This window comes from Heterocephalus glaber, unplaced genomic scaffold, assembly GCF_053883595.1.
Source record: "Heterocephalus glaber isolate CG9 unplaced genomic scaffold, H.glaber_assembly_v1.0 deba00001452, whole genome shotgun sequence".
NCBI classification, from domain to species: domain Eukaryota; kingdom Metazoa; phylum Chordata; class Mammalia; order Rodentia; family Bathyergidae; genus Heterocephalus; species Heterocephalus glaber.
This window is the reverse complement of record NW_028258302.1, coordinates 7,893,110-7,912,614: the sequence shown is the minus strand read 5'-3', so window position 1 is coordinate 7,912,614 and position 19,505 is coordinate 7,893,110. Positions and strand designations below refer to the sequence as shown.

At 39.7% G+C, this 19,505-nt stretch overlaps 1 protein-coding gene across 2 annotated transcripts in view; it reads right to left on the bottom strand.

Annotated features, from left to right (window-relative positions):
• Positions 1 to 1,671: 1,671 nt before the first annotated feature.
• Positions 1,672 to 19,505, bottom strand: part of Psmb2 (proteasome 20S subunit beta 2) — a 32,945-nt gene continuing 15,111 nt past the window's right edge. For both annotated transcript variants that reach the window (XM_004850932.3, XM_004850934.4), the window contains exons 4-6: positions 5,650 to 5,812; positions 4,029 to 4,078; positions 1,672 to 1,905 (exon numbers count right to left, since the gene is read on the bottom strand). In XM_004850932.3, coding sequence (XP_004850989.1) covers positions 1,798 to 1,905; positions 4,029 to 4,078; positions 5,650 to 5,812 — 321 coding nt within the window. In that variant the 3' untranslated portion in view covers positions 1,672 to 1,797. The remainder of the gene's footprint in view (positions 1,906 to 4,028; positions 4,079 to 5,649; positions 5,813 to 19,505) is intronic.

Genomic DNA, 19,505 nt, shown 5'->3' with positions numbered 1-19,505 from the left:
CCTGCCTCGAAAGTGCAAGGTCCCAAGTTCGATCCCCGGTACCAAAAAACAAAAACTAAACAAGACCCTATCATAAAAAAGCTAGGGAATGTGGCTCAGTACAAAGCCTCAGATTGAGACCCCAGTTCTGCAAAAAAACATGCCCAACTGAAGTGCAATGTGGTTGCATGGATGGCAGCCAAGAGCATAAAAAGGGCATTAATGGGAAAATATGAAATCTGAATAAAGGTTGTTTTTCAGTTAATACTAATGCACCAATGTTGGCTTCTTAGTACTGACAAATGTTCCATGGTTCTATATGATACTAACATTAGCAGAAACTGGGTGATAAGGAAACTTTATTTTCTTTGCAACTTTTCTCTAAGACTAAAGTTATTAAAAAAAAAGAAGTTTATGCCGGGCGTGTGGCATATACCTGCAATCACAGCACTTGGGAGACTGAGGCAGGAGGGCTGCCATGACAGCTTGAGACTATCCTGGGCTACATGGTGAGTTCCAGGCTTGCCTGGATTACTTAGCAAGGCCTAGTCTCAAAACACCAAAAAAAAGCTTATTAAAAACAGCCAGGTGTGCTGACATATGACATATTCTTGCTACTTGGGAGGCTGAGGCTGGAGGATGGAAAAAATTCAAGCCCAGCCTAGGCAACTTAGGAAGACTTTCTCAAAATAAAAAGGGGTGGGGGTGTGGCTCAATAGCAGTGTGCTTGTATTAACACACGTGAGGTCTTGGGTTCAATCCTAGCACTAGGGGGAAAAATTATGCTTAGGTTGCTGGCTTAGGTACCTGGAAGCCAACTGGCTCTAATTCCCCAAGGTGGAACATTACAGGGAGGCTTGAACGGGGCAGATGGTAAGGCTCAGCATTAGACAGGTCTGATGTCCCTAAGATTGGTGGCTGAGGTATCTAAAGTTGATCTGGAGCTCAGGAAAGAGATCTCAGGTAGGGAAAAGTCAAGGTGGTTTGCAGGCTTTCCTGAAACTGCTCTCAGGACACTTAAATTCAAAGGCAGAGATTCTTTCATCCCTGGTAAGGCCCGGATGCAAACAAATCTACTACATACTTACTGAGCACTTCCCACTGCCAGACCCTGTGCTAGATGTTTACATCTATGTATTCATAAAATTATCACCACCACTGCCATGAGCGATTAGGTCCTCTGTTATTTTCTGATCAGTCAGAAGGAAGAGGAGGAGGAGGAAAAAAAATCTGAAGTTTTTATTTTCTCTGGGAAGAGAAACAGGTGATTAGACTATATGGATAGGAGGAACATTTTTTACGTATTTTTATAGTTTGCATGCTTGTTTTTGTTTTTTCTGGTATTGGGGATCGAACTCAGGACCTTGAGCTTGCAAGGCAGGCGCCTGTTTGCATGTTTTTACTAAGTGCATGTAACACCTATTCAAATTAATTTAAAAAAATTGAACCAGTGGGGCCAAAAACCCCACTGCTTTAGAGGGAATGAGCCATTAGCAAGAAAGGATATATAAGAGCTAGATGAGAGGGAAGCTGCACAGTGAAACAGAACATAGAGCTGTCAGATGCTCAGGGCTCTCAGAGCATTCATGAAGAGAAAGGGGCATGAAGAAGGACAGTTCTGACAGAAAGATAACATTCCCTTTAGTCCCTTTCTGAAGTGATGTGTAGGTAAACAGATCCAAACCCGAAAGCTCAATTTATCCATATTTAGCTTTATTCTGAGTTGGCTATCTATTAAGAGTGCACCGCAAAAGAGTAGAAAAAATTAAAGGAACCCATCAAAAAAGTTCCCTGGCAAGTGGGAGGGAAGGCATGACGTTAGGAACCCTGTTTAGGAAAGGAAATGTTATCCAGGTCATGGATCCCATTTTTGTCGATGATTCGAACACTGAAGGTTGGTAGATTTAAGATGAAGCGCTTCTGGAGCTGAAAAGAGAAACAAAGTAAATCCATCAACAAACACTTATTGAGCATTAAGTATATGCAGATTCTGTTCTAGGCACATTGGATACAAACATAAAAATTCCTGCTTCTGTGGAACTGACATTCTATGGGCAGCTGGTACTGGGATGCTGAGGAATGCCCCAACCACAGCTGGAGGATGACAGCAAGGCGTTGAGCACGGCTGGAGGCACAGCTGGAGCCTGCCTCTGTTCAGTCAGCCTATGAAAGAAGTGGCCTGCTACTAATTAGTCTGGTAAGCACAGATTTCACTCTTGAAATATTGCTAGGTAATAAGCTAGAGGCTTATTATCTAGAGGTCAGTGCCCTAGGAATAAGCTCTGGACTGAAGCAGTATACTCCTAGGTTCCAACAGTTTGCTCCTGCCATTTACCCACATTAGAAGGACCTGGTTAGTATGAGTGCATCTGTATGTGCAGCTGGAGGGGTGGTGAGAAGGATGTCCACAAAACAGTTCTTAGAACAAGCCCTACTTCTGTCTCCTCCAGGCCAGGCTGTGAACTACATGCACAAACACAACAGTCTACTAACCTGGCTGGAGAGTACTGGGGAATGCAGCTCTGAAATCTTTACTTCTATAGCTACTCTTCTTGGATGCTCATTTAGAGCTTCCAGAAAGAAACTGCTCCATGTTTCCCTTAGGAGCTGATTCTCAAACCGTCCACCCCTTCAGGCTTAAGCCCTCCCTTCTATCATGATTCTCATCTCCTTTGCAGCTGGGGCCTGGGCAGCAACAGCCCATTCTATTACCAAAACCAAAGTCTTTTCTGGGTAATGACTTTTTTTTTTTTTGGTACCGAGGGATTGAACTCAGGACCTTGCGCTTGCAAGGCAGGCATGGTGTCACTGAGCTAAATCCCTGGCCCCAGGCTGATGACTCTTATGTCTAGAATCAGGCTCCAAGATTAAAAAAAAAAAAGTGATAATAAGGGTTTCTAAAATGCCTCTCTTTAGGATCTATGGAGAAGAATAAAATCTCAAAAGTACTTAATATTCCAGTGGCTTCTTCCTTGTCAGCCCCTTCTAACACTTAGGGCCAATATGGCCTCTCAGTTGAATAGTTAAGGAAAACATATAGTTTATTCTCAGCAGCTGCCTTGGAAAAGGGATTTATACACATGAGATGAAGGGAAAGGGGGCGCTGTGGACTAAAAAAGACAGGCTTGTGTAAGAGGCAACGTGTCCACCTGCCCTTACCTTCCTACTCTCACTAGACCATGAATTCAAGTTCATACTTACGCTGCAAGAAGAATAAAAGAATGAAAAGGCCTAATAGGGTTTTTTGCCACCTCATCCTAAATTCATACGCAAAGCCTTAAGACTTTTAGGTGTAGAAATGGAAAGAGCAGAGTCTAGGTTCTTGGCCTCAAAAAACAAAGGGCTATGCTCCCCTTCTGCACAAAGCTTTCTATGGATTTCTGAATGCTAAGGGTTTCTCTTCAGATTAGAAGGGCTCATGAAATGTTAAACTAGTAGACAGTAAGGCAAATAGAGGTGGCACAATAACAGAGTAGGTATAAAGTCCCGGGCAGTAGTTCTTACAGTATCACCTGAGACTGCCGGTTAAAATAGAGATTCTCAGTCTTTTCTCTTTCTTTTTGTTTTGTTTGTTTGCTGAGACAGGGTCTTGCCATGTAGTCTAGACTGACCTGATCCTCCTTCCTCAGCCTCCCTGCGCCCCCATGCCTGGCTCAAGATTCTCAGTCTTTATCTTAGGACAGTGGAATCAGAAATGGGGGTGGGGGCAGGGACAGTAATTTGCTTTTTTGACAAGTTCCCCAGATGATTCTTTTTTTTTCCCCCCCAGATGATTCTTATACTCAATGAATTTTAAGAACTATTGGTTTGGATGAACCAGAAAGAAAAATAAACTGTAAAATTGACATTGATGAGGAAGTGACCCATGAGAGAAAAATAAGCTTGTAACCCACACCAAACTCTATCCCTGGTAGCAACTTCACATCTGGTCAGTGGGTATTTATTACACCTTCTGGCAAGGACCAGAAAAAAAGCAAACGTGGAACAGTAATGATACTGGCAAACAGGGAGACAAAACATTCCTTTCACAATCCCAGGGGACTACTCACCTCCTCCAGACATTTCCTAAGAAGCTCCACTGCCCTCTCACGTGAGATAGCTGAAAGAAAACAGAGGCCAAGCATTTGAGGTGCCATTATTAAGTTCAACTCTCAGCAGCTTTTGATTAAGTTTCAAACTTCTTCATGTCTGAGTACCATACAAATGAAAAAGGCAAAAAATGCTTAGCCTTCTGGCCTGCAAAAACTTATTCCATATGCAGCTGAGAGTGCCCCAGACCCAGTGCTCTAGCAGCCACAAGCCATTGCAAATTGATTTGCTATAGAGAAGGGTAAGCATGACGGAATTCTGCCTCCCCTGGCCAGGGCCCGCCTCTGAAGAAGTCCAGTGGCCTGCCTCTCTTTTTCATAGTCCACCCCGCCACCCTCTTTAGTCCAGAGCTTAAATCAAGTCCATCTGCCCTAGCCAGCTGCAAATCAGGAAATGGGAGGACTAGGCCAGAGTTTTAGCCTCACTTTCCCAGCTGGGTCTCAGTTTTAACAATGAGAAGAAAATTCATAGGATGGGACTGAGACTCCTAAAACAGGATCCAAAAGAACTGTCTGTAGGCATGGCAAACTGGGATGACATATTATGCAGTTAGCCTTTGGGGCAATCACTGGTTATTTTGGTGGGCAAATCAGCTGTATTACTGACAGAGGCAAATCAAGAGACAGACACCAGGAGGCAAGGCTAATTTTTTTCAAGATGTGGCCTGCAGCTCTAGTGTGGCTGAGGTTGAACAAGAGGGCAGTACCAAAAAGGAATGAACATGCCAGATTCTTGTGATACTGACAGGGAAGAAAGGAAAAGAAGGAGAGAAGTGGTTATCAGTACTGCATCTACAGTTTGTAAAAGCTAAAAATTCCAAGTGCTAATTGCCTATAGTGTCTAAAGCTGAGGTTGAGATTGCGGTCAGAAGATAGAACTTGGCGAAAAGCATCATGGGTCTGAAGCTTTGTCAAGCTAACAATTTATGGACAAGTAGAAAGACAATTTTTTCTTGCAGGAAGGAGTAGCCAGTAAGGAAAAGAACCAAAAGCAGAGTCCAGGTTCGTGGCCTTAAATAGTTTGATGTTTAAACAAAGTCACTCTCAGTTGTTATTATGGGGACTGTTCATTCTCACAAATTCAACACACAAACCACTTGGTGTAGTTGATGACTTGCTGCAGCTGAAATGTCAATAATCACCCAGACAGACAAAATGAGTAAAAAAACTCAACTCTCATAAAGAGTTCTATTACCTAATAAAATGTTTTACTTACTGTGATATCTACTCCAATACTTTTTTAAAACAAACAAACAAACCTCAGCTCTACATATAGGCAACATTTCATTTTGGCTGGCAAAACAGGGACTTTTATCAACAAGCCTTTTTTTTTTTTTTTTTGGTACCAGGGATTGAACTTGGGACCTTGTGCTTGCGAGGCAGGCGGTGGCACCACTGAGCTAAATCCTTGGCCCATCAACAAGCTTTTTGAAGAACCTCCTGACTCACAAGAGAGCAGCTTCCAGAATGGATTCATCCTCTATTCAAGATCCAGTCATCCAACTCCAAGGGTAGACAAAACTGGAAAGCAGCTAAGGGTAGGGATCTGCTACTGCTCCCTCCCTAGAGTGCTAGTACTTACTTGGAGTGTAGTATCGGTCTAAGATACTGAGAGTCAGGAAGGCACCATAACCATGGGCTGCAAAAGGTGCCTTAGCCAAGGCTGCCAGGTAGTCCATGTAATAGAGTGCTGGTCCTTCATGCTCATCATAGCCAGCCAGGAGAAGGTTCACATGATATGGGGTCTGAAAGGAAAGACAAGGCAAAGTGACGATTAAAGCCTAACACCAACATCTCCCATGGCAAATGGAGAGTATTCCAGTTCTTGATGAGCAAGAAAAAATTAGCAGCAACTGAGTAAATCATAGTGAAAGCAAAAATGAAGAGAAATCTAGAGGACCTGGAAGGTAGTCACGGAGGTAGTGAAGGGAGATCAACTTTTTTTTTTTTTTCAAACATTTGGAGTAGTTTAGATACATGAAAAGGCTTCTTTCTTAAAGCCTGTGGACAAGAACCTTATACAAAAGCAGTTCAAAGGTAAAGTATGGGTGTGCTTGTATCATTCCTAATTATTGAAGCCAACAAATACAATCTGGGAGTTCAGGCTACAAACTGAAGAAAACAGCAGCTCCAACCACAACATCCAAAGTGAAAAGTGCAGGAACCCAGGAGTTCAAGGTCAGCCTGGGAAAAATAGTAAGGTCTACTACCCACCCCCCCAAACAAACAAGCAAACCCACCCACCCCGTAAGTTCATCTGGACCAAAATCTCCAATGATAAACTATATGCTCTACTATGCTTAAGGTAGGGAAGGACAGTAGGTCTCAAATATTTAAATCCAATCATTAGACCACTGGTGGCAAACCTACGGCACACATGTCACAGCTAGCTGGCTGTTACGATTGAAAGCTTGGTTCGTCATCACTGCACTACACCTTTAAACTCTGGAAGAAAAATAATGGAAATCCACAAACAGAAAGAAACAAGGTGGCTGGCACAAAAAAAAAAAAAAAAAAAGAAAGAAAGAAACAGCAACACCAGAACTGTAGTGAAATATTAACATTTTTCTAATATAACAAGCCTCCTCTAAGCTAGATTAAAAACTTTTCATCAGTGAGACAAATAAGGCAGTTATAGGGGCCGGGGACTTAGCTCAGTGGTTCTGCAGCCTGCCTCGCAACCACAAGGTCCTGAGTTTGATCCCTAGTACCAAAAAAAAAAAGGCAGTTATAACTTGATCTTATGTGTCCTTTCTTTGTACTACCCACAAGTCTAAAACCATAAATTACTTGACTGAGATGCCTTGCACTTCATCTCCAAATAGATGATAATTTTTTTCTATACCAGCTGGGCCACTTACCATGTTGAATTAAGTTTGACTCCGCCCCTAGGCCTCAGTGGTGGGACTCTCTATGGCTTCCTTTTGTCTTCAGGATGTGTTTTTGCTCTTGCATTTGCTTCAGCAGGCAGTGAGCAGTGGCCTTGCCTGTGGTTGTATGTCCATCCCAAAACTTATGCATGTATTCAATTAAGTGCCCATTAAATGAGACATCTTATTAAGGAACATGAAGTAATAATAGCTAATAGTCCTAAAAGTGACATTTCACATTCTTTGAACACTGATTAACATGGTCATTTGGTAGCCTGAAGAAACCCATGTTAGAAAAACACAGGAAAGTATATATACTTGCTTGGAATTCTACTAAGCCAGCTGTGCTAAATAGGAAGAGTTCCTAACATCTCTCGAAGATTACACAGGATCCTAACCTCCAAACAAGTTTCTACCTTGGATATAAGATGGTGACTATTTTCAGAGGAATAAGAATTGACCAGCAGTAGTCAAGACTTCCTAGAAAATTAATGCCTTTCACATTTTTGATGAGTAATATGTTATATATTCTGCCAAGCTCTGGAATTCTAGGTCATCTAGGACTATCTTCTCAGTAAGTTTAACCTTAGGCAATATGCTTTACCCCTATAAGCTTCTGTTTTCTGTGTAAAACTGAATTAATTGATCATTCATTTCACCCTTTTATCTTCTAAGGAGCATGGTAAAAAAAAATAAAATAAAAAAAAGCAATAGACGTGAAACATACCAAACTCTGAAAGAAAATATATTATCTAAATTCCTAATATATTAGCTATATCCCAGTAGCCTTTTTTTTACTTCCTTTTTCTTTTTGTTTCCTAGTACTAGGGATCAAACCCAGGGCACTGTACATGGTAGGCAAGTGTGCTATCACTGAACTACATCCCCAGTCCTTTTAAAAAATTTTTATTTTTAGATAGTCAGGCTCTGTTGCCCAGGTTGGCCTCGAACTTGCAATCTCTCTGCCTCCACCTCTCAAGGAGCTGGAATTATGGGCATGCACCATCACACCTGACTCCAGTCTCCTTTGATATCTTACCACTTTATACAACCAACAAGGAAAAAAAACCTGTTTAAATTACGTAAAGATAAAAAAATAACTAATAACATTTTTAAAATGTGTGAAAACAGAACTGCAAAATCTGGCAGGCACAGAATACCTTGAAGTTCTTACAGTTAAAATTAAATAAAGTAGCTAAAGTGAGGAGAGAATAGCAAAGGGATTCTAATTGGCTTTCTTCCCCCGAGAATAATATAGATTTGTCTGTTTTTTATCTTTGAGAAAATAACTTAATCTTTTTGCTAAGAGGATAACTCACCTCATTCCCACTCACTATCCAGAACATTCACTGCATGGTTAACCGAAACAATTTCACCAGCAATTATAGCAATTTCAGGGATCACCCAGATAACCAAAAAAGCCTTAACCAGCAGAACCCAGGTATGTTCTGTTTCTAATGAGGCTCTTGCCCATACTGAAATTAAATTGTGTTTAGAACAATTAATATTACTTAAAAGCCACCACTAAATTTTACATGAAACTATGTCAACAGAATTCCAGAAGCAAAGAGTACTGTTTCACTGCTCTGTATAATAACATTTATTTATGCTTAAACATCTGATACACACACTCACCAAAGCTGATATTGAGAAGCTACAACTTGTGGTATAGAAGGTAACTCACAAATATTGTGTGAGTCTGAATTACCAACTTTTGCATGTGTGAAATCCTTAAGCATAAATAAATGGTGTTATCTAGACTAATTAAATCAATACATCTGTGTAACAACGTGCAGTTTCTGGAATTCTTCTGACAATGCTCCACCAAAGATCTCTGGCTCACACTATTTTTTTGTTCCAAATAAAGTATACTGTCATTGTCTCACTCCTCTAAGAACTGTGGGATTCAAACTGACAAAGTCGTAGTTACAGGTTTCTTGATGGTTATATTTCTTCATATTCTGCATGCATTAGTGTTCTAGGATGGGATAAATTCTAAGCCATCCAATTTTGTTTTATTCTTATAGCATACCCAGGTGTGACTGCTTGTGGTATGTTTAGGGAAAGAATGATATGTAAGACACAACCTGCCCATTCAAATATTTATGCCAACTATAAAATTTATGAAGACAGTATGATTGGCTTATTTAATTATGTACAAACATAAAGTATATGCTCAATAAATATTTGCTTAATGAATACTAATTATCATACCAGAAAGCTTTGCATATGCTTTAATACATATGTGGCTAATGTCTAATACAACAAGAAAAGATTGAAAAAACCACTAAACCAGTATTAGAAAGTGATAGATCCTGATCTGACAATTATTTCAAGCCAACTATCAGCATCTCTATGAATGACATATTTGTTGTTTTTTGCATAGCCCTGCGTCCTTCTCTTTCTAGCTCCCTTTAGATATAAACTGCTAAGTAAATAAAAGCTTAAGATATAGGTCAGGCATTCAGAACCAAACACAGAAGAGACCAATAACACAAATAAGTATCTCAAGAAGAAATAGCTGGGCCATACAACAAAAAGCAAGACCCAAGTTTGAATTCTACCATATGTGTGACTTTTAGAAGTCGCTTAACCTTTCTGAATTTTAGTGTTCTCATCTTAGATATGGGATAAAGCCTACTACAAAAGAAAAAAGTGAGGATTCAAAGAGATAATGCATGTAAATGATTAGCACTTAAAACATAGTAAAGGCTTAATAAATGGTAAGTATTATTACTACAGAAATATAATAATCTATGAAATGATAATTGGGACCTCAACTATACCTTGCACTGGGATATAATATAAACTTCTTTTATGTGTCTCCATAAAGAGACATGAAAGGATGTTTATAAAAAGTACTCATCACCTGGTAGAAAAGTAGTAAATGATGGTTTCCTTTCTCTCCTTCCTGAGATTTTTTTCAGGGGCCCTGAAGTAATGGCATTTACTGTCAAAAGCATTCATATTAGACACATACACTATAACTGCTTCATGGTCAACATACCGGAGCCTCCCAGAAATGAGCTACATCCAGATCTGGAAAGTAAATTAACATGTATCAAGTACCTTCACACTGTTTCCTTACAAATGTGTCCATCCTCAGTATTGCCACTTTCTAGACACTTTTTTATTAGTTCCCTTCTTCATTATGATCAGTATTACATGTGAGAATCTGCTTAATTATTCTGAAGAAATGCAAACAGCAATGAGACTCCCAGAAATCATCTTCTACAAAGTAATCCCTGTTCTGTGCATGATATAACTTACCTTTTGTCTCCACTACTCTGATTGTCTAGATATATAGTCTAGGTCATATGACAAAGCTATGAGTTCCCCAAGCAGGGAGGAACTGTATCTTAAGTGACTAGGTATGTTCCACAGCAAAGGCAAAGAGTGAATATTATAGTTTTGAACTAAACTAAATATTTAAATTCCATAAAGCAAATGAACCCAAACATTTAGTTAAGACACTCCCCACCCAACAGCCTGAAGGATCACCATCAATAGTCTGCAACCAACTTGAGCAATTTTTTTTTTTTGGTACCGGGGATTGAACTCAGGTCCTTGTGCTTGCACAGCAGGCAGCAAAACCACTGAGCTAAATCCCCAGCCCTTCAACATGTGTAATTTTAAGCTGTATCAGATATAAGAAGAAAAATTTTCAAGTGAATCATAAAAATGAATTTTAACTTCTAAATCAGGGTAGCACCAAAATTTTGCCTTTTAATACATGTGTGTACTAAACAAATATATTTCTTTCTCCCTTAACATGAGATAAGCTTATTTATAGTGAAGAGCTTTAGGTCACTTTGACGTGTCCTCTGAGACAATCAAAGTATCCATTATTATAGGGTGTAGTAAAATTTAAATAGAAAAGTACTCACTGCAATGCCCAATACATAGTAATAATAGAGAATGGCTCTTATCACCACCACCACTTTTAGGATTTGACAGCATTGTTAGCAGATTTGTCTAGATAATAATAAGATTAAGAAGATGTTATCACAGAGGGTTAATAAAATTATTTACCTTTTTGTTTTTGTTTTTGTACCGGGGATTGAACTTGGGTCCTTGCGCTTGCACAGCAGGTGATGAAACCACTGAGCTAAATCCCCGGCCCTTATTTACCTTTTTATAGTTGCCAAAAGGATAAAATCCAAGTCAGAGGTATAAGCACATCTCTTATGTACTTCTGGGGATTGAAATGGACTTAACTATCTCTGGGCCTCTGAGCCCTGCAGAATTGAGCTCAGTTCCACTTTGGACTCTTGTACTCTTGGAGGTGGGGAATACACATGGCACACACAGAAACTTTCCTTAAGTTAAATGGACTATTTCCTTCCCTCCAACTCTTGTGCATTCAACTCTTTGTATATTCCCTCTATTACAAAAAAGAAAACTGTAGTGATTAAGAAGAGAGTGAAATTCCACAAATTTTACAGCTAAAGAGAAGAGTTGTGACAAATACACTGAAACAACAAAATCAGCGACAGAGTCTGGGCGGTGACAAGCAGCGGTGTGACATCTGGCGGAAGCCAAAGTCACAGCAAGGGGGAGAGAGGTGGGCGTGAGGAAGCATCCTGCCGAGCGTGGACACAGAAAAGGAGAGGAATTGACAGTCTTCCTTTGGAGCCAGGCCAGCCTTTGCCACCTCTAATTGAATAGGACGACATTGCTATGAGTGAGGTGCCTTGAAGAACAGTGCAACCTCTTCTGCAATGTACTGTACCTTGGAATCCTAAGCAGTGCAGGTGGAATACTTCCCTTCCTAGTGGGTTAATATGTGGAAAGAGATGCAGGACATGGGACGAAGAGCTGTCTAGAGATAACTATTTTCATAAACAGACTTCTAAGTAGACTAAACAGACTTCGAAAGGAACAAGCTATCTGCTATTCTTTCTCTATTTTCTTATTTTTGTAATACTGAAGACTGAAACCAGTGGCACTCTACCACTGAGCCACATCCCTAGCTCTTTTCAAATTTTATTTTGTTCTTTTTGGTACCGGGGATCAAACTTGGGACCTTGCTCTTGCAAGGCAGGCGCCGGAACCACTGAGCTAAATCCCTAGCCCTAAAATTTTATTTTGAAACAGGATGTTGCTAAGTTGCCCAGGCTGGCCTCAAACTTTTGATTCCCCTGCCTCAGCCTCCTTGTAGCTGCACCACCATGCCCAGCTCTTTTTAGTGGCTATGGTGATGGGGGGGTGGGATTTAACCTAGGCCCTTGAGCATGCTAATAAACATGTGTTTTACTACTGAGCTAAACCCCCAGGCCCACTCTATTTCTTTTAATCCACTTAACTGTCAAAGCTGCCTAAGATCGCATCTTTGGCAGTGAAAGTATTTTACAAAAGTGCAATTTACAAATAGAAGGGATCGATGACTTCAACTAGCTTATCCAGTGTCCCTTTATAAATGCGGTGACTAAAGTTCAAAGAGGAGATGGTAACTTGCCCTAAACCTTAGTAATCAGCATTGAAGTCAGAACCAAATTCACACTTCCTAACTGCCAGTCTTGTATGCTTTTCCAGGAAACCACATTGCCTCCACAAAATGGAAATTAGTGTAAAAATATGATTCAGTATGCAAATGTCAGTTTCACACTCAAATATTTCAGAATGTACTATTTTGCATACCAACATCTATTGTTCTCTACTTCACTATTTCACTTATTATTGCATATGGCCAATATTTTAGTTTAGTTTTTTTTTTTTGGTACCAGGGATCGAACTCGGGACCTTGCGGTTGTGAGGCAGGTGCCAGAACCACTGAGCTGAATCCCCGGCCCAATATTTTAGTTTTAAAAGAGCAGGTTTAAGGTCATAATTATGAATCCTCCATAGGGCCTGAAACTATGCAATACATGTACTACCTATTTAATAAATATCTGTGATGAAAGACACCAATATCTTAGTTGCTTGTCAAAATCCCGTTTTTCTACTTAATAAAATGGATCAACTACTTTTCTACTTTGGTGCTCTGAACTCTTAATCAAGAGTTTGTTTTTTGTTTGTTTTGCTTTAATTGAGACTGGGTCTTATTGTGTAGTTCAGGCTGGCCCTGAACTCACTTTGAAGCACAAGCTGGCCTCTAACTTACAGCGATTCTCGTCTCAGCTTCTTCTTTTTTACTCAATATCTTGTGCTTGCCAGACATCCCCAGCCCTGCTTCAGCTTCTTGAGTGGTAGGATTAAAGGGATGTACCATCATGCCTGGCAGGAGCTTGTTTTAAAAACCAACAGAATTTACTAGCTTTATGTGGGTTCAAATTTGTACCTGAAATGAAATTCACTATTTCAAATTCAGCAACTTCCAATTATGATGTACCTTTTAGGGGGCAGGGTACTGGGGAATGAACCTAGGATTTTCACCTCAATTACATCTTCAGCCTTTAAAAAAATTTTTTAAATTTTGAGACAAGTTGCCCAGGCTGAGCTCGAACCTGTGATGCTCCCGGGATTACAAGTATGCATCCCACATCTGGCACCTGAACATCTTTTTTAGCTCTATAATATGGCTCCAAGGTTGGGGAAGAAAATAGAGAATTGCCTATCTCTAATGCCTAAGCAATATGGAATCATTTGTACCCTAACTTTAATCCTTTTGGATATATTCCTTTTTAAGGAAACTCCTGTGTAGATTCAATTTCTTCTAGGCTTTGAATATAAAAGCACAATTTATAGAGGGCTTCAATCAAATCCTACAAATTTCCTGAGACTGTAAGAAAATAATTATGAGGGCCGGGGATTTAGCTCAGTGGTTTTACTGCCTGCTGCGCAAGTGCAAGGACCTGAGTTCGATCTCCAGTACCAAAAAAAAGAAAATAATTATGAAATAGGCAGATCCTCCAACCAACTTCACTTCTGTATTTGGAACATGAATAAATTCAATAAATATTCATTTATCATCTATGCCAGGTGACAACGATGGAGCCCTGGATCTGGAAAGAGCTCCCAAGGTAGATGTGGAAAGGATTCCAGACAGAGGAAACAGCATATATCAAAGTAAAGAAACAGTAATGTGGAATATTTGGGTTCTGGCAAATATGAGACATATATTTGGAGAATTAAGTGGAAGCAGAGGAAGCAGTAGAAAGCAGAGGAAATGGGTTGATACTATCATTTGCCTCCTGGACTAAAAAGAATACGAGCTTCAGTATGCAATCCATGGAAGAGCCAGTGAGAATTTACTACTACCATTTATTTTCTGATCCAAGCCTCTTTTCATGTCTTAGGACATTGGTTAATTGGTGTCAAGGAACCCTGCTGCCTTAGGATTGATATTCCATCAGTCCCAGTACTTTCTTTACTCTCCTCTTAAAACAGAAGATTTTTAAATAGAAAAAGTATTACAAAAATTGCCATTTTAGCATGGTAACTGACAGTCATATGGAAGATGACTCTGGATGATAAAGGGGAGAACAGTTAAAGGATAAGACCAAATTAAGTCAGCAGAAGGCATGGACAGGAAGATATGAAATATGAGATGTATTTAGAAGGCAGAACTGAGAGGACTGAATCACTAGTTGAACAAAAAAGGTAAGGGAGAAAGAAAGGGCAAAGTGGTAGCACAAATGTGAAGAGCTCAACTTGGACCCAATAAGCTTAAACAGAGTGGTTTAGAGGCAGCTGGAAAGAATGAAACAGTGTACAGCCAATGTCAATGACAGTGAATGAAGAGGCAGCCAGTTAGGAGGTTATACTGTCATGAACACATACATTCTAACGCACATGCATTTGTGGAAGACGGTGAAGGAAACAATTCCAACAGGACAGAACAGCAGAGGTATACCAAGCTTACCATGACAACACAAACAAGTTGAGGGTAACATATATGTAGGGGAGCAGAGTGGGGGGCAAGGACAGTGAAATTTTCCCTCATAAACAATGACTCATGTGGGAACATAGGCACATTCAGGGGAGAAAGTTGGTCAAGGTAGAGATGCAAGAAAAAACTCAAAGCAGAGCAGGATCCTGGTATCTACTGGTACCACTGAAGGAAAGAAAAAGTAGGGAGTTGGAATCTGAAAAGTTCCCTCTTAATCCTATGACTGAAAAAAAGCACACTGCCCACACCTGTCATTGGGAACTGAACCCAAGTCTTAGCCCTGAACTATATCCTCATCCCTTTAATTTAATATTTTGAGAAAAGGTCTCCCTAAACTGCTAAATTGTCCAGGCTGGGCTCAGACTTGCAATCCTACTGCTTCAGGCTCCCAGAATGCTAGGATTACAGGCACATGCCACCATAACAGGCTAAAAACAAACAAAGAAACAAACACAAGTGGAAACTGATCAGAATCTGAATATAATACTGACCAGGATACAAACCAAGATGTTTAATGAAATTGACTGCCAACTTTCCTCTTCTCCTGTTCAGATATATCTGTTTTTCATTTTGTTTTTTGGTACTGGGGATTGAACTCAGGTCCTTGCGCTTTCGGGGCAGGCGGCAGAACCACTGAGCTAAATCCTAGGGCCCATATCTGTCTTTTGTGGCCATAAAAAAACAAACCAATCGATGTTTATAAATTCTCACATTGAACAGAGAAATAGGGAAGCGTGCACGCTTCTAGTCAAACAAACCTCTGACTTTCAGAAGCCCAAAATAAGACACCGCTCCAAAAAATGAATGTCCAACCATGTTTTTGTTTCTTTTCTCTGCCTGAGGTCATTCTCTGAAAGTATATTTGGTATACCATAGTCCACTTGGAGTCTCAAGTGCTCCATCTATAACGTGGAGGGTAGTAGTGCTCATCTGACAGAATTGTAAGGAATTAAGTGCCTGCCTGTATTAAAGTTCCTGGAAGAAGGCAATAGTAGGTGCCCAACAAATCTGAATTTCAGGAGCTAAAAAAATTTAAATATTATGATATTTCAATTTTTAACAGAGCTAGATTTGAAAACCTCCCCTCAATAATTCCAAAATTTCTATGAATTTTATTTCTCTAAAGCCATCACCAACCCCAAGTTTGATTGGCTCTCTTATTAAAAGTTGTAACCTTATTGTAATTAGAAGTTTAGAAATTTAATGAGTTGAAATGCAACATGGCACAGATGCCTTATTATAACAACTAGTTAACACAGTATTTGTTTTCTACATTAATTTTACTTGCTAATCAAAAATACTGCTTTCCCCCAAATAACATCAAAATAAAATTGCTGATTGTGCAATGGTAAAACCAACACCATGTTTGCAACAAGGCCACTTGAATTCTTTTTTTCACAAGTTGGCAGTTTCCAGGAAAAATTTAAGATTCCATATACTTTCAAATCAGTTGTTTAAAAACTCAAATGGAGAAACCATGCTTTGCTATACACTTATACACTACAAAGCATGTAAGCTGTCCATGCTAGGCACGGCCATGAATATCTATGAATACTGAACATTATAGGTGGTTCATCTGTCTGAGTTAAAAAGAACACAGTCTCTTGGAAAAGGACATTTAGGACCATATACAGCTGTACATGTTTTCAGATGTCCACAGTATTTAACAGGGCACTAAAGAATTCCTGGGGAAGGCTCTTTAGGAGTCCTTCTGTTAAAACACAGCATTCCTCATTAAAATCAAGTCTGACACAAGTTATTCCTACAGCTTCAATGGATATGTAAACTCTTGATAGGTCTCTCTCCTTCCTTCATTCTTTCCCCAAATGCTCCACCAGACAGTAACCAATGATTTAATAAAATTTCACCTGATCACACTAACCTCTTCCTGGCCAACAAACTTCCAGAGAGGCTCACTGCTTTTAGGATAAAGCCTCCCTCCACATCACATTGAACCCAGGGACTCATGGATGTTAAGCAAGTGCTCTACCACTAAGCTATATCCTTAGCCCTTTTATTCTGAGATGAAGTCTTGCTAAATTGCACAGGGTGGCTTCATACTTGTGATCCTCCTGCATCAGCCTCCCAAGTAGCTGGAATTAGAGGTGTGTTACCTAGCCTGACATGATAAAGCTTTTTCATCAAAATCTCCACAATATGGACTACCTCTTATGACTTCCCTAAAACTGTCAGCCTTAACAAATATCTTTTATGTTTACATATGTATACAGTGTAAACTATATATATTTAGTCAGTAGAGCCCAAGTTGTATACAGTACCCCGTCAGTTAAACAGATAAAATTAGGAACAGAAAGCTCAGAGAACTATTTATCCCCTGCCTTGAACATCATCTTCAAACACTGTGCCTAACCTACCATATTCTCTCACACATCTTGGTCTGTGCTTTTAGTTTTGCTTCATCTTTGTCATAGAAACAGCTTATCTTCGGGGCTCAGGTTAACCTATGTTCTCGGAGCACCTTTGTGTATAGGTATCTTAGCACTTGACATTCTACCATAGGACTGACTAATTCTCCACTTCCCCATCTAAAGGGACACACTGAGCTGTGCACCTTTCCTCAGCCCCTAGGACAATGGAGGCTGAAGATTTGTTGAATGAACATGAGCAGCCATAGAATATCTTGGCTATAAGAAGTTGCCTTATTCAGGGGCATCAGAAAGGGAAGTATGGAATTCTGGTAGAACATTTCAATTTACAAAGATTCAGAGATTATTATTTCCTTTCCCTTACATTTTTCTTTCCAGTCTGGTTCATCTTATTTACTCTCTTTTTGTTGTGTTGCGTTTTGTTTTGTGAGACAGGGTCTCGTTATGCAGTTCAGGCTGGCCTTGAATTTGCAATGATCCTCCTACCTCAGCCTCTCGAGTGCTGGAATTACAGGTGTGTGCCACCACACACAGCTCTTATTTGCTCTTAGTTTATACTCAAAGGTAATGGTCAATCTGAACTTAAAAAAAAAAAAGTGTTATGCTTTCCTGCCCTTTCAGTCTCCCTTTTATTTTTTCAAACTTAAAAAAAAAAAAACATATAAAAAGTACATATAAGCCAGGGATGGTTGTACACACCTGTAATCCCAGTACTTGGGAGGCTGAGGCAGGAGGATCGCTAAGAGTTCAAGGCCACCCTGGGCTATATAGTGAGTTCAAGGCCAGCCTGCACTACAAAGCAAGACACTATCTCAGAAAACAAAAGAAATAAACAAAAAATAAGTACATAAAATATTACATGTACGTATTGATGAATATAATGAATACACATGTAACTACTTCACAGGTTCAGAAATTCACAGGTCAAGAAACAGAACAGTCAACTCTTTCTCCTCTTAAAACGTCTTCCTCATTGCCCTTCAATTTAGATATATCTATTTTTGGAGAGAGTAAAGAAAACTTCCTGTGATTTTTGGGATCAGTCCCTACACTCATATCCATGCAGGTGAAAGAGACACCAAGATGCCAGGATATATGTATGCTTCTGTCTGTGAGTGTGAGTGAGGAGTGTGAAGGCACAGACATAACCTGAGTCTACTTGGACGAGGGCACTAATTTAAAACAATTTTAAAAGGTAGAGGTAAGTGAGGCATGGTGGGACATCTCTGTAATCACAGATACTCAGAAGTCTGAGGCAGGAGGATACACAGGTTTTAAGTCAGGGTAGGCAACTTAGCGAGATCCTGTTTCAAAATAAAATAAAATGGTATATAACTCAGTGGTAAAGTACTTGGATAGCATTTACAATGCCCTGGGTTTGATCCCCAGTACTGAAAAAAAAAAAAAAGAAAGAAACAAAAAGAAAAAAAGGGCAAATCTGTTTCAAATGGCAAACATTTTTAAAATAAAAGCTTGTTCTTATTAAGCAGACACAGCACTCTGCTGCTCTAAGCTTAAGCCAAATCTTAATAGGATACCACATAATTCTTAAGACACAAGTTTCATAACAATACAGATCTACAACAATTACCTATATTGTTTCACCCGTACTGTGGATAACAAAGATGTTTTAAGTGAAAAGCTGGCATTATGGGATTGCACAATTCAAGTCATCTGATAGGCTTATTCCACTCAACCAGAACAGGGGTTCTCTCTGCTCACAGCAGGCATCCAACAGGGTAGCACATACATGCTCTCTGAGTGAGAAAGCAACACCTTCTCACATACAACCCCCTGGAGAGAGATGGGGAGGGAGGGCTTTACACCTGCAAACTCCTAACTCTATCAGCACTATAGTGGGGAAAAACAGCACACATTTTTTTAAAAAAAAGGGGGGAAAAGGCTTCCTAATAAAGCCAGTAGCTTCAAAGAAGAATCTTCTGAAGCCATTTTTCTTAGGAGACTAGTAAGTGTAATGCTTCAACCACTCTTTGTCTTCCTAATAGACTTAGTCAAGCCCTAATGACTGCATAAGCAAACTGCTTAAAAGGGCAGCTGTTAGAATTTTTATTCCTCTCTTGGTAGAAAAGTACTATAAGCACCAAGTATTGTCATATTAATTAAGGCACTTCAACTTCAAGGCACATCTGTCCCTGGGCCTTTGGATACCCAAAATGACCACTAAAAATAGAAGAGTAGTATCTCCAATGGGGCAGACATGAGCCACCCCTAATCCTAAGAGACTCCTGCAAGATGTGACCTGGGATATACATGTGTTTTGCAGTACCAATGAATATCCATTTGAATGTAGTCATATGTTTCCAATGTTCATTTCATGTCCTATTTAGGC